Source organism: Lichenostomus cassidix, unplaced genomic scaffold, assembly GCF_008360975.1.
Source record: "Lichenostomus cassidix isolate B80296 unplaced genomic scaffold, HeHo_3.0 HiC_scaffold_33, whole genome shotgun sequence".
Taxonomy (NCBI): Eukaryota; Metazoa; Chordata; class Aves; order Passeriformes; family Meliphagidae; genus Lichenostomus; species Lichenostomus cassidix.
This window is the reverse complement of record NW_028147632.1, coordinates 1,835,696-1,850,126: the sequence shown is the minus strand read 5'-3', so window position 1 is coordinate 1,850,126 and position 14,431 is coordinate 1,835,696. Positions and strand designations below refer to the sequence as shown.

At 57.7% G+C, this 14,431-nt stretch overlaps 2 protein-coding genes and 1 long non-coding RNA gene across 3 annotated transcripts in view; all 3 read right to left on the bottom strand.

Moving 5' to 3' along the window:
• LOC146421427 (uncharacterized) overlaps window positions 1-14,199 on the bottom strand; it is a 27,747-nt gene extending 13,548 nt beyond the window's left edge. Inside the window, 2 exon segments of the mRNA XM_085047125.1 lie at window positions 1,122-1,779; window positions 12,792-14,199. Of these exon segments, the coding sequence (XP_084903251.1) occupies window positions 1,122-1,779; window positions 12,792-14,116 (1,983 nt within the window). The 5' untranslated portion in view covers window positions 14,117-14,199.
• LOC146421425 (uncharacterized) overlaps window positions 1-14,431 on the bottom strand; it is a 72,599-nt gene that overhangs the window by 39,115 nt on the left and 19,053 nt on the right. The gene's annotated exons all lie outside the window — the stretch shown is intronic.
• On the bottom strand, window positions 3,388-6,641 carry LOC146421428 (class II histocompatibility antigen, B-L beta chain-like). The gene is made up of 5 exons (XM_085047476.1): window positions 6,486-6,641; window positions 5,725-5,994; window positions 4,432-4,713; window positions 3,660-3,766; window positions 3,388-3,558 (listed from the first exon to the last, which is right to left on the bottom strand). The coding sequence occupies exons 1-5, from the start codon at window positions 6,568-6,570 to the stop codon at window positions 3,550-3,552; spliced, it is 753 nt and encodes a 250-aa protein (XP_084903602.1). The 5' UTR covers window positions 6,571-6,641; the 3' UTR covers window positions 3,388-3,549.

The following is a 14,431-nucleotide window of genomic DNA, read 5'->3' as shown; positions in this document are numbered from 1 at the left end:
TGAGTATAATCAGCCCAAACAACAAAATCTTTATGGGTAAATCCAATGTAAATCCAACCCAATTCCAGGTAAATCAAACTGAATTCCAGATTGATCCAACCCAGCTCCAGGTGAGTCAAAACAAATTCCAGGGGGATCAAACCCAATTCCAGGTCGAGAAAACCCCATTCCAGGTAAACCAAATCCAGTTCCAGGTGGATCAAACCAAATTCCAGGTAAATCCAACCCAATTCCCAGTCAATCCAATCCAGTTCCAGGAGGACCAAACCCAATTCCAGGGGTGTCAAACCCAATTCAACTCTTTTAAATGTCCCATCGCCCCTTTCCCTCCATTCAGGAAGCTCCTGACAGCTTTCTTCTGGGAGAAATCCCTGAATTTGGGGATTTTTGGGTGCAGTTTTGGACGGGGAAAGCTCTGCCTGCCTTTGCCCTCCCTGTCTGTGTCCCCAATGTCCCACCCTGGCGGTGTCCCCAGTGTGCGATGCATGTCTCACCTCAATATCTTCATTTTTACCCCAAATTCAGGTGTTTAGAAAGGCTGAAATGAAAACAAGACCAAACCCGAAAGAAAAGGATTTACATGTCTGTGCCCGCTGAGGATCCATGTGGTTGGGTGGGAGGGAAGAACATTTTTGGACGTTTCCACCCCAAAATCCTGCTCTTTGCCCCAACCCAGAACCATTTGGCTGTGAAAGATGCCACTGGGTGAGAGAAAATCAGAATCATGGAATCACTGAGGTTGCAAAAGACCTCCAAGGCCATCCAGTGTTGCCTCATGCCAAGAGATGATATAACTGAACACAAAAGGTGAGATTTTCTGGGGTGGAAAGGCAACAAATCCACTCTCCCCAGGGGATTTCTGATGTCCCCAGGAATTCCCATGGACATTCCTGGCCCTGCCTTCATCCAGGTGCCCACGGGGAGCCAGGAGGGTGTGGAGCCACCAGCCAGGTGTCTTTGCCACATGGATCACCAGCAGCACGGATCACCAGGGCTCTGCACAGCTGGGGTCACTGGGGATCATCCACTGCAGATCTTCCCACTGGGGATGGAGTTGGAGCAGCAATGAAGCTCTTCCTGCACTCGGGACACTCGCAGGGCTTCCCTCAATGGTGCCTCCGTTGGTGCTGAGTCAAGTGAGAGCTCCTGGAGAAGCTCTTCCCACACTCCCCACACTCATAGGGCTTTTCCCCAGTGTGGATGCGCCGGTGGGTGATGAGGGTGGAGTTGTGCTTGAAGCCCTTCCCACAGTCAGGGCAGCGGAAGGGCCTCTCCTGGGTGTGAATGCGCTCATGGAGGAGGAGATGGGAGCTGGTCTGAAACCTCTTCCCACACTTCCCACACTCATAGGGCCTCTCCCCAGTGTGGATCTTCTTGTGCTTGATCAGGGCAGAGCTTACCTTGAAGCTCTTCCCACATACTGCGCAATCATAGGGCTTTTCCCCAGTGTGGATCACCTGGTGCTCACTCAGGTATGACATCCGGCTGAAGGTCTTCCCACACTTCCCACAGTCGAAGGGCTTTTCCCCAGTGTGGATTCTCTGGTGTGTGATCAGGGTGGACATCTGGCTGAAGCTCTTCCCACACTTCCCACAATCGTAGGGCTTTTCGCCAGTGTGGATCCTCTGGTGCTGCATCAGGGTGGACATCCGGCTGAAGCTCTTCCCACACTCCCCACACTCATAGGGCTTTTCCCCAGTGTGGATCCTCTGGTGCTCGATCAGCTCAGATTTCCACCTGAACCTTTTCCCACATTCCCCACACTTGTGGGGCTTCTCTCTGCCCTCAGGCTTCTCCCCCAGCTCCGAGCTCCGGCTGCATCTCCGGGCCTTTTCCTCCTCCTCCATCTGGCCACGCCTTGCCAATGACAAATCCTGCTTTGGGGCAAAAACAAGGGCTCAGCGCCTTGCCCTGGGGGTTCCTCCTGCCCAGCTCCAGCTCTGCAACTCTCCCAGGGCTTTGTGTCCATAAAAACCCCAAACCACCACCATTCACCTCAAAACCCTCACAGCATTTCCCCCTCTCTGCTCTTTGCACTTTGGCCTCCTCAGGGTCTCCCTTCCCTGCACTCATGGGGCTCCCGTGGCTCCCGGGCTTCCCTATTTTCCAGGGTCCCGCTTAGGGATGATCCGGGGGCTTTGGGGGTCCCAGGGGTCCCTTCTCCCCTCATTCTCTGCTCCGCGCTTCCAGGGATCCCAGGCTTCCCCCTTAGCCACGCTCCCCCCTCTCCAGCCTGCCGGGGCTCCCCCAGCTCCGCCATCGCCCCTCTCCGCTCACCCCACTCCGGGGCTCCCGCCCTTCCCCTCCACCGCTCTCCCGGCCGGACCCCATGCCCCATGTCCCCCTCCCACCCCGACACCGGGCCGTGCCCACCTGCAGCCCCCAAAATATCCCCCAAAGCCCCACTGGCGCCTCAGCTTTGCCCTTCCGCCACATCCAAACGTTCCCCCCGCACAATCAAACCCTCCCAGCGACCCTGAACGAGATTTGGGGCTCAATCCCGGAAGCTGCGAGCTCCAAACACCCGCCCAGAAAAAACGCCGCTCGGGGACCCCCGAGACATTTGGGGCGACTTCCTCCTCCCCCTCACCTGCGGCGTGCGGGGCGCCGATGCTCCCGGGGCCGCGGCAGACAAAGAGCTGCGCGCGGCTTCTGCTGCTCCTCCTCTTCCTCTCTCCAACCTCTTCCTGTTCCTCCTCTTCCTCTCTCCTCCTTCCTCCTCCCGCCTCCTCCTCCTGCTCGGATCTCCGGCCTTTCTCCCGCTCCTTCCTCATCCCTCCTCCTCCTCCTCCATCCCTTCTCCTCCTCCCCCCAAGCCCAGCGCCCACCCTTTCCCCCCCTTTTCCCCACGCCGTCGCATGCCGCGGGAGGAGCCGGGATGGAGCCGGGGCAGGTCGGGCTGGGGCAGCGCTGGGCTCCGGGCCAGGCCTGGGCGCCCCCCACGCGCCCCCTCCCCAAATTGGGCTGGCGGGAAGCGCTGGGGGCGAGGGGGGGGCGCAGGTGGGGTTGGGGTGGGGAGCGCTGGGCGCTGCGGGTCTGCCTGGGAACTGGAGAGTCATCAGCGCCGCGAGCTCGGATTGGATCAGAATCGCTCAGCGCCTTCTCCCATTGGCTCATTTTCGCGGGGCTATTTTTCGGGGCTGTTTTTCTATGGGGTTTGGAGGTTCTGGGGGGCTCAGGGGGTCTCAGCGCCTTTTTTGGGGTTCGCTGGGTGCCGTGTCGGGGTTCAGCTGCCTCCCAAGGCCCCCCAGAGCGGGGTGACACTTGGGGACACGCGGGGGTCCCCATTCCCGATCCATCCCGGGGTCAGGTCTGCCCCCCAATCACAGCCCCACCGCGGGGTCCCCCCAAGTCCCTCCCCAGTGCCCCCCAAGAAACGCGACCGGAGCCAACTGGGAAGCTTTACTGGGAGCACTGGGAGCAGCCGGGCGGGGTCAGAGTGACAGCAAGGCTGGGGGGACACACGACCCCCCAAAATCAGCACGGGGACAGAGCGGGGGGTCCCGGCCGGGCCCGAGGCCACGGGGAGGGGCTGCGGCCGGCGGCGGCTCAGGAGCTCTGTGGGCAGAGAAAAGGGGGTGACACCGGGCTGGGGGGCCCCGGGGGGAGCACAGCCGCTCCGGGGCAGGGGCGACACGACCCCCGGGACCCCCCCTCACCTTCTTGCGCAGGTAGAAGCCGAGCCCCAGCGCCAGGAAGACGAAGCCCAACACGAAGCCCCCGATCCCCGTCAGCATCTTGCTGCGGGCAGCGTCCGGCGGCATCTCTGGGGGGTCAGCAGGGCTCAGGACCCCCAAAAACCTCTCAGCGACACCCCAAGCCCCTCCAAGCACCCTCCCAGTCGCCCCCAGCCCACCCAGGAGCCCCTGAAACCTCCTCCCGATCCATTCCCAGCCTCCCCAGGACACACCAAAGCCCCTCCCGTCCCTCTCAGCACCCCACAACCCCTCCCAGTTGCCCCCCACCGCCCCAGGACCCCCAAACCCTCTCCCAGTCCCTTCCCAGCCCTACCAGGACTCACCAAGGTCCCTCCCAGTGTCTTCCCAGCACAACCAACCTCCTTCCTACCTTTGCTTTTCCATCCCCAATCTCCTTCCAGCCCCTCCAGCCTCACTCCAACTCCCTCCCAGTTCCCCCCAGCACCCCCAAACTCCCTCCCAGTTCCCCCCAGCACCCCCAAACTCCCTCCCAGTTGCCCACCAGCACCCCCAAACTCCCTCCCAGTGCCCACCTCACCCCCAGAACCTCATCCCACCCTCCGCAACATCCTTCCGACCCTTTCCCAGCCCTCCCACACCCCCAAGCCCCTCTCCCAGTAGAAACCAGCCTCTCTCCACCTCCCTCCCAGTTCCCCCCAGCACAGCCCAATCCCCCTGCCAGCCCCCCCAGTGCCTCCCCCGCTCCCCCCGGCGCTGTGGGCTCTGGCCGTACCCCAGTGCCGCCTCAGGGGCTGCTCCAGGCTGACGTGCTCCACCTGGCAGGTGTAGGTGACCCCGCGCCGGGGGGGCGTTTCCAGCAGCACCAGCAGCTGGTAGGTCCAGTCCCCGTTGGGGAGCAGGTCGGTGGTCATCACTTGCTCCGAGAGCTCCTGCTGGCCCTGGAACCACCTCACCTGCACCTGCGCAGGGTAGAAATCCATCACGGAGCACAGCAGGCGGCTGGGCTCGGGCTGGGAGCTCGAGGGCACCAGCGAGATGGACACGCTGGGGGGCACTGGGAGAGAGAGGGGAGACACTGGGATCAGCTGGGGGGGCGCTGGGAGAGAGCTGGGAGGGGTGGGGTGGTACTGGGAGGGACTGGGAATGGAGTGGGAGGGACTGGGAAAGGAGTGGGAGGGAATGGGGGGGCACTGGGAGAGAGGGGTGTGAATTGGGGACACTGTGAGGGCACAGAAATGGAGTATGGCAATCTGGGAGTGCACTGGGAATGGACTGGGATTGGCATTAGACAAACTCGGAGGGACGTTGGAGGCACTGGGAGTGACTGGCAATGCAGTGAGAGGGACTGGAAATGTACAGAAATTGCGATTAGTGGGACTGGGGAAGGACTTGGATAGAGGGGATTGGATTAGGGCGTACTGGGACGGCGCTGGGAGAGAGGATGGAGGTCTGGGAGTGGACTGGGAATGAACTGGGATTGGCTTTAGAGGGACTGGGAGTGACTGTGCTAGCACTGAGAGGGACTGGGAATGGAGTGGGAGGGACTGGGGGGACACTGGGAGAGAGGGGAGTGGATTGGGGAGCACTGGGAGGGACAGGGAGAGAGGCTGGATGTCTGGGAATACATTGGGAATGGATTGGGAATGGGATAAGAGGGACTGGGAGTGACCATGGTGGCACTAGGATGGACTGTGGTGGCACTCAGAGTGACTGCAGTAGCACTGGGAGGAACTGGGAGTGAATTCAGCGGCACTGAGATGTTAAATCCAGCGCGGGGAACTCGGTTCTGCTTGTCTGATTGATGAGTCATCAGAGACGCGCGCTGTGATTATCTGAGGAGCGTCATCTTCACGCTTGGCTGAAATGGACGCGCTGGGGGGGCTGGGAGAGACTGGGGGAACTGGGATGGACTGGGAGAGCCACAAGAGTCACTGAGAAGGACAAGAAGCCCCTGGTTTGGCACAAGGAGGGCTGAGGGCTCTGGGTGATTCCCAGGGAGGGTTTGAGGGGCTGCAGGGTCATTGCCAGGGCAGAGCCTGAGGGGACACCTCTGCCCCACGCTCACCTCTGCGCTCCACGCCGAACGGGGTGACGGTCTTGTACCAGGACCGGCAGAACCAATCCACTGAAGTTCGTCTGTTCTCCATCCATGACGGGTCACTGTTCGCACACTTGGCCCATTTCTCCCCAAAGGGTGTGAACCCCACGTATTTCCCCACATCGCTGTCGAACCTCAGGTACTCCAGTCGGTTGTACATTTGCCTCTCCACATACCTCACCTTCTCCGTGCCGTTAATGAAGTGACACTCGTGCTTTATCAGACACTGCAAGACTCCTGTGTGAGCAAGGCACAGGTCAGGGGTTCCCCCAGCACCCCCATCGATCCCAGAGCTCCGGGGGTCACCCCGGATCCCCACTCCGCACCCCCTGTGCCCCACGGCCGCCATGGGACCCTCCTGCCCGCGCTCCCACTTCCTCTTTCCCACCCTTCTCCCTATTTCCCCTTTCACATCCTCACTCCCCGCCATTTTCAGCCACTCCCCAATGCAGTTTTTGGGTCCCATTCCCTCTTTTTGCCGTTTTCCCACCCTTTTACCCACAATTTCTCCATCCCCATCCCCCTCCCGCTCAGTTTTGGGCTCCCACCCTCCCCTTTTCCCCACTTCCCCACCCTCTCCCACCCCTTCCTCACCTTCCCCCAACCCTCAGCCCCTCCCGCTCTCCCTTTCGGCTTCCCCTCCTCCTCCCCCTCCACTTTGGGCTCCCAAACCCCTTTCTTTCCCCTTTTCCCCCTTTCCCATCGCATTCCCTGCTCCCCCCGCTCACCCGACAGCTCCGCGCCCGCAGCCGGGGTGGCTCCCAGCACCACCAGTGCCACCAGTAGGGCCCCAGCTGCCGCCACTCGCCCCATGGCCAGCGCCGGGCAGCTGCCGCCAGCCCCGCAGCAGCCGCTGCACTGGGAGCTGCAGTCCGGAGCAGGGCGGGATCATCCGCCCCGCGCGCTCTGATTGGCCGGGCGCCGTTTTGGGACGCGCTCCCATTGCCTGGGCGTGGTTTTGGGCGCGCTGCCATTGGCCGCAGTTGTTTTGGACGCGCTCCGATTGGCCGGGCCGGTTTGGGGCCCGTTTTGCACAGGCTCTACCCGGCAACCGGTGACGACACAACACACACGCCTTCCCATTGGCTCCGCCGCTTTTGGGGCGCTGCGCCCCCACTCCCACTCCCCCCACTTCGCCGCCGCTGCACTGGGACCACCAGCGACCCTTCCCAGTGTCGCCACATCCCGAGGCGCCATGGATGGAGCACGGAGCTGCCCCTGCCTGCTGCTGCTGCTGGCGCTGACCCTGCCTGGCCTTTGGGGGCTCCAAGGTGGGCTTTGGGGGGTCCTGGAGCCGCGGCGTTGGGATTTGGGGTGTCCTGGATCCATGGCAAAAGGGGATCGGGGAGATTCAGAAGGTTTAACCCCCTTTTTGGGGATTTTTTTGAGAAGGGCGTTGGCCCAGCTTCCTCTTTTTTCAGGGTTTTCTCCAGGTTTTTTTGTTCAATTTTCGGGGTCAGCAGTGGCCAAACTCCTCTTTTCCCACGGTTTTGGGGTTCTGACAGTTCCCAAACCCCCCTGTACCCGAGATTTTGGGGCTCTAGGAGTTCCCAAACCCCCCTGTTCCCAGGATTTTTTGGGGCTGGGTGTGTCCCTAAGCCCCCCTGTAGCCAGGATTTTGGGGCTCTAGGAGTTCCCAAACCCCCCTGTTCCCAGGATTTTTTGGAACTATGCATTCCACAACCCCCCTGTACACAGGATTTAGGGATCTGAATGTTCCAATATCCTCTTTTTCCAACATTTTTGGGCTCTTGGATTTCCTAAACCCACCCGTTCCCGGGATTTTGGGGCTCTAGGAGTTCCCAAACCCCCCTGTACTGATGATCTGGGGAACTGGGAGTTCCCACTTCTTCTTTTCCCAGGATTTTGCCTGGCTCAGGGTACTGAAATTCCTCTTTTTCCAGAATTTCGGGGCTCTGGGATTTTCCAAACCCCCCTGTAAAGACAAATTTTGGGGCTGGGAGTTCTCAAACCTCCCTGTATTGAGCATTTAGGGAACTTGGAGTTCCCATTTCCTCTTTTTCCATGATTTTTAGGGTCTCATTGTGATGAAATCCCTCTTTTCTCCGAATTTTGGGGCTCGGAGATTTCCCACACCCCCCTGTACCCAGGATTTTTTGGGGCTGGGCATTCCACAACCTTCCTGTACACAGGATTTTGAGAAGTGGGTGCTCCCATATCCTCTTTTTCCCGCAATTTTGGGGCTCTGGGATTTCCCAAATCCCCCTGTTCCCAATATTTTCTGGGGTTGGGAGTTCCCAAACCCCGCTGTACTGACGATATGGGAAACTGGGAATTCCCACTTCCTCTTTTTCCAGGATTTTTAGGGTCTCATTGTGCTGAAATTCCTCTTTTTCCAGGATTTTGTGGCTCGGGCATTTCCTCAACCCCACTATTCCTGGAATTTTGGTGCTCTGGGAATTGCAAACCCCCCTGTACTGAGGATTTAGGGCTCTGGGAGTTCCTATTTCCTCCTCTCCTATGATTTAGAAAGGCTCATGGTGTTGAAATTCCCCTTTTTCCCAGGATTTTGGGGCTCTGGCAGTGCCCAACCCTCCCTGTTCCCAGGATTTTGGGTTCAAATCCCCATTTTCCTGAGATTTTTATACTCTCACCCCCCACAATTCCCCATTCCCATTGCCCCACACCATCATCCAGACAGAATATAACCAAAACTCCATTTCCAGGGGAATTCAGCCCAATTCCAGGTGTGTCTGACTCGATTCCAGGAGGATCCTGGGGCAATTCCAGCCTCTACTGCAGCACCAACACCATTCAAACCCAATTCCAGGTGGACTCAACCCAATTCCTGGTGGATCAAATCCAGTTCTAGGCAGATTATACCAAATTCCAGGTAAATCCAACCCAATCTCAGGTGGATCAAATCCATCTCCAGGTGGCTCAAACCCAATTCCAGGTAAATCCAACTGAATTCCAAGGGCATTCAACCTCATTCCAGGTGGATTTAACCCAATTCCAGGTTGATCCAACGGAATTCCAGGTGAATCCAATCCAGTTCCAGGTGGATCCAACCCAATTCCAGGAGGATCAAACCAAATTCCAGGTAGATTAAACCAAATTCCAGCTCAATCCAATCCAATTCCAGGTGGATCCAACCCAATTTGAGGTAAATCCAACTGAATTCCAGATGGATCAAACCCAGTTCCAGCTGGACCCAACCCAACTGCAGGATGAACCAACCAAATACCTGTGAGACTAAACCAAATTCCGGGTGGATCCAACCCAATTCCAGGTCGATTCAACCAAATTCCAGTGGGATGCAACCGAATTCCAGGATGAATCAACCTAATTCCAGGTCGACAAAACCCCATTTCAGGTAAATCCATTCCAGTTCCAGGTGGATCAAACCCAGTTCCAGGTGGATCAAACCCAATTCCAGGTGGATCAAACCCAGTTCCAGGTGGATCAAACCCAATTCAACTCTTCTAAAGGTCCCATCACCCCTTTCCCTCCATTCAGGAAGCTCCTGGCAGCTTTTTTCTCTCTGCCCTCAGGCTTCTCCCCCAGCTCCGAGCTCCGGCTGCATCTCCGGGCCTTTTCCTCCTCCTCCATCCGGCCACGCCTTGGCAATGACAAATCCTGCTTTGGGGCAAAAACAAGGGCTCAGCGCCTTGCCCTGGGGGTTCCTCCTGCCCAGCTCCAGCTCTGCAACTCTCTGGCAGTTTGGTGGCTGTAAAAACCACTAACCACCGACATTCCCAAATATCCCACAAACATAAAGAAACAGACCCCAAACTCCCAAAATATCAAGATTCAGCCAAAAGCCCCTTCAAGATATAAAGATTTACTCCCAAAGAAACCCCAAAGCATGAACATTTAGCCCAATAAACCTTAAAAACATCATGATTTAGGCCCCGTGAAAATCGTGGATCCCCCTCCCCAGTCACCTGCTGCATGTGGGGGGCTGCAGATACAGGCAGTGCTGGAACCTTGGGCTGCTTCCTCTTCCTGCTCCTCCTCCTCTATCCCTACTCTTCCTCACACTCCTCTTCCTCTCACTCCTCCTCCTCCTCTTCCTTCTACAAAATCCCACCTCCTTCTCCTCCTGCAGCTAATTAATACAATATTGATGAAGGAAAAATCCCCAAAGCAGCTTGTGGGGGGCAGAGCCACATGTGAGTCACCCGATGGCTGCCCTGGCAGAGAAGCTTCGGTTCCAGGCAGCCACGAGAGGAAGGAGCTTTAGAAATGCAAATGAACCCTGCTGGGGCAAAGGCTGGACAATGGACCAGGGCCTTGTGGCCTGGGGGAGCAATTGGGCCAATTCCCTCTGTCCCTCAGCCCGAGCTCTGCCTGCTTGCACAGATGGAATTTGCACAGCTCAGGGCAGAGCCCAGACTGAGGAGATCTGACTGTGCAGCACAAACTGGTTCAGCTGCAAAGAAAAAGAGCAAATGGGAAAATGTTGGGAAAACTTCATTAAAAAAAGTGGGGGAAAATCATGTCTCTCCTCACTCCAACATGTGCTAGCATTGTGGATGATTTATAGAGTGTAATTAACCACTGGGGATTTTTGATACCAAAAGTTCAGGGAAATAAGTTGGGAATCCAAATATAGAATGATTTAATTACACAAAAATGCTCAATAAGGTCAGGAGGGTGCACCTCAAAAAATATTTTAAAAATTAAAACGGCCACCAGAACAAATCCTACAACACCACGGAGCAGCCCCTGGGAATCCTAAGAATTCCTATCAGGTCCCAGAACCAATTTGTGAATTGGAATTGTTACTAATTGACACAGACTGCTGCTCAGCCAAGCTCCTGCTCCATTCCTGAACTTCCACAAGCAGAACAAACACTTCCCAGAGCCACGAATACCGAATGTCACACAAACTAGGGGTGCATATTAAGGGACACAGGCAGTGGGCGGATCGGGAAGTCTGTACCTTCCAAGTACCTCAGCCAGAGTGTTGGAAAATATACCAGTTTGAATATTTTGTATAACTTTTGTCAAAGGTTTGGGTTGTCTTTAGCCAGGGAAAAGGAATTTTAAGATTTTTTTCCAGGACATTGTTCTGCCAGGTGAGGTCTGATGAGCTCAACATAACTACAGACCAGGAGGAGCCCAAAAGACAAAAGGCCATCAGCAGCCATTAACGAACATCAGCTCCAAACCTCACCCCTGGCTGTTTGGAGACACCTTGTCTGGCTAAAGAGAGATAAGAAGGAAAACCTAATTAGCATCAGAAGAGAAGCAATCTGGATCCAATAGGAAACCATCGATTAGAAAATAAGCAACATGGAACCAATTAAGACTGACCAAAATACCTTCAATGAGTTTAGAGTGTAAAAAATACCTGAAAAATCTTCCAAAACTTATGTGCCATAGAACGATTCTCTCTACAAACCCAGGCTCTGGATGAGATGATTCCCGTGGTACATCCTGGCCAGAACAACATCCTGCTCAGATAATAAAGTAACGCCTTGACTCTCTAACATTAAAAATCGTGTTGAAAGGTTTTTGGTTTTCCCGCAGGTACGGTGACAAGAGGGCAAAGGGACAATGAAACGCAGCCGGGGAAACGAGCATAGAAAGGAGGCTGCGTTTTACAGCCCCATGGCAAATGCCCCACGGCGTCTCCCTCTGTCCATCCCTAAAGTCACTTTCACACGACTCCTCTGTCTCCTGCGGCCACACAAACCTCTGGCCACGCGGATTTTCCCGTACACTGCCGCCGACAGCGCAGCCACCTCTGTGCTACCGACAGCGAGCGGGACGAGCCAGCGCTGCTCCGGCACCGCCTCCTGCCGAGGCAGCAGCGGCAAGGAGACCGCGGGCAGCCGCTCCCTCAGCGGCCTCAGGCCAGCGGCAACACGGCGCCACAGCCAGCGAGGGGAGGGAGGGAGGGAGGGAGACGGGAGAAGGAAGCCGCCACAGCCCCCCTGCCGCCCCCTGCATCCCCTCCATCCGCCCGCAGCGAGCGCCGAGCCCCGGCACAAGGCAGCGCGGCTCCCACCTGCGCTGGGACAGCCTCTCCGAGCTCCGCCGCCGCCTCCCCGGGCTCCGCCCGCTGCCGCCGCTCCCGGGCCGCACACACGCTCCCACCATGGCGCCGCTGCTGCCCCACTAAAGCCCTGCCTGCCTGCCTGCCTGCCTGGGGGCGACACCGGCGCCGGCCTCGTCCCCGCTCGCAGGCACCGAGCAGCAATGGCGCTGGGACAATCCCGAGTGACAGCACAGCCAGCCAAGGGCAGCGAGGCGCGGGCTCTGCACAGCGCACAGCCCAAGCCCCGCGCTCTCAGTGCCCCCCGGGCTGGCCGAGGCCAAAGCCGCACATGAGGAACAGCCCTGCAACGGGCCCGGGCCCAAGGCGCCATTGCTCTGCAAACAGCGACCAAGTTCTCCGCACCTCCCGGCCCCGCCACGGCACGCAGCCCCCGGGGCAGCCCCACGGCCCCCACGGCAGCTCCCAGCCTCCGCCAGCCGCCCTGCAACGGCCCAGGGGGAGCAGGCCAAGGGACGCGGCTCCCGGCGCCCAGGGGACGCCAGGGACAGCGGGGGCACTTCACAAGCCTTTCCTGCAAAAGAGAAAACCATCAGCAAGGAAAAAGCAACAGCAGCGCTGGCTCCAGAGCACAGGGCCACACGAGGCCATGGCACATTGCAGTGGGGTGACGCTGGCCCCATGCCAGGCACCCAGCAGAGCTGCTCTCTCACTGCCCTGCACAGCCGCCATGGGGAGAGAAAATGGAACCAAGGCTTCCTGAGCTGACAGAAGGACCTGGCTAAGAGATCCCTCATCCAACACCTTTGTGCACAAAACAGGCTCAGAACTGGGGAAGTGAATTGAATTTATTGCTAATAAACTCAGAATAGGAGAAGTAGTAAGTTTTGACCATTTAAAATACCTTCCCATCAGCCGACGGGGATCACCTGGAATGGGGGTCACCAGGATTCTGCCCAACGGGGATCACTGGGGATCATCCACTGCAGATCTTCCCACTGGGGATGGAGTTGCAGCAGCAATGAAGCTCTTCCTGCACTCGGGACACTCGCAGAGCTTCCCTCACTGGTGCCTCCGTTGGTGCTGAGTCAAATGAGAGCTCTGTGAGAAGGTCTTCCCACACTTCCCACACTCGTAGGACTTTTCCCCAGTGTGGATGCGCCGGTGGGTGATGAGAGTGGAGTTTCGCTTGAAGCCCTTCCCACAGTCAGGGCAGCGGAAGGGCCTCTCCTGGGTGTGAATGCGCTCATGGACGAGGAGATTGGAGCTGGTCTGGAACCTCTTCCCACACTTCCCACACTCATAGGGCCTCTCCCCGGTGTGGATCTTCTTGTGCTGCATCAGGGTGGAGCTCTGGCTGAAGCTCTTCCCACATTCTGCACAATCGTAGGGCTTTTCCCCAGTGTGGATCACCTGGTGCTGCATCAGGGTGGACATCTGGCTGAAGCTCTTCCCACACTCCCCACACTCGTAGGGCTTTTCCCCAGTGTGGATGCGCCGGTGGGTGATGAGGTTGGAGTTTTGCTTGAAGCCCTTCCCGCAGTCAGGGCAGCGGAAGGGCCTCTCCTGGGTGTGAATGCGCTCATGGCGGAGGAGACTGGAGCTGGTCTGAAACCTCTTCCCACACTTCCCACACTCATAGGGCCTCTCCCCAGTGTGGATCTTCTTGTGCTGCATCAGGGCAGAGCTGTGGTTAAAGCTCTTCCCACATTCCGTGCAATCGTAGGGCTTTTCCCCAGTGTGGATCACCTGGTGTGTGATCAGGGTGGACATCCGGCTGAAGCTCTTCCCACACTTCCCACACTCATAGGGCTTTTCCCCAGTGTGGATGCGCCGATGCCTGATGAGGGTGGAGTTGAGCTTGAAGCCCTTCCCACAGTCAGGGCAGCGGAAGGGCCTCTCCTGGGTGTGAATGCGCTCATGGCAGAGGAGATCGCAGCTCCTCTGAAACCTCTTCCCACACTTCCCACACTCATAGGGCCTCTCCCCAGTATGGATCTTCTTGTGCTGGATCAGGGTGGAGCGGTCGCGGAAGCTTTTCCAACATTCCCCACAATCGTAGGGCTTTTCCCCAGTGTGGATCCTCTTGTGCTGCATCAGGGCGGAGCTGTGGCTGAAGCTCTTCCCACATTCTGTGCAATCGTAGGGCTTTTCCCCAGTGTGGATCACCTGGTGCTGCATCAGGGTGGACATCTGGCTGAAGCTCTTCCCACACTTCCCACAGTCATAGGGCTTTTCCCCTGTGTGGATCACCTGGTGCCGCATCAGATTAGATATCAGGCTGAAGCTCTTCCCACACTTCCCACACTTGTGGGGCTTCTCTCTGCCCTCAGGCTTCTCCCCCAGCTCCGAGCTCCGGCTGCATCTCCAGGCCTTTTCCTCCTCCTCCATCCGGCCACGCCTTGGCAATGACAAATCCTGCTTTGGGGGAAAAACAAGGGCTCAGCGCCTTGCCCTGGGGGTTCCTCCTGCCCAGCTCCAGCTCTGCAACTCTCCCAGGGGTTTGTGGCCATAAAAACACCAAACCACCACCATTCACCTCAAAACCCTCACAGCATTTCCCCCTCTCTGCTCTTTGCACTTTGGCCTCCTCAGGCTCTCCCTTCCCTGCACTCATGGGGCTCCCGTGCCCCCGGGCTTCCTTATTTTCCAGGGTCCCGCTTAGGGATGATCCGGGGGCTTTGGGGGTCCCAGGGGTCCCTTCTC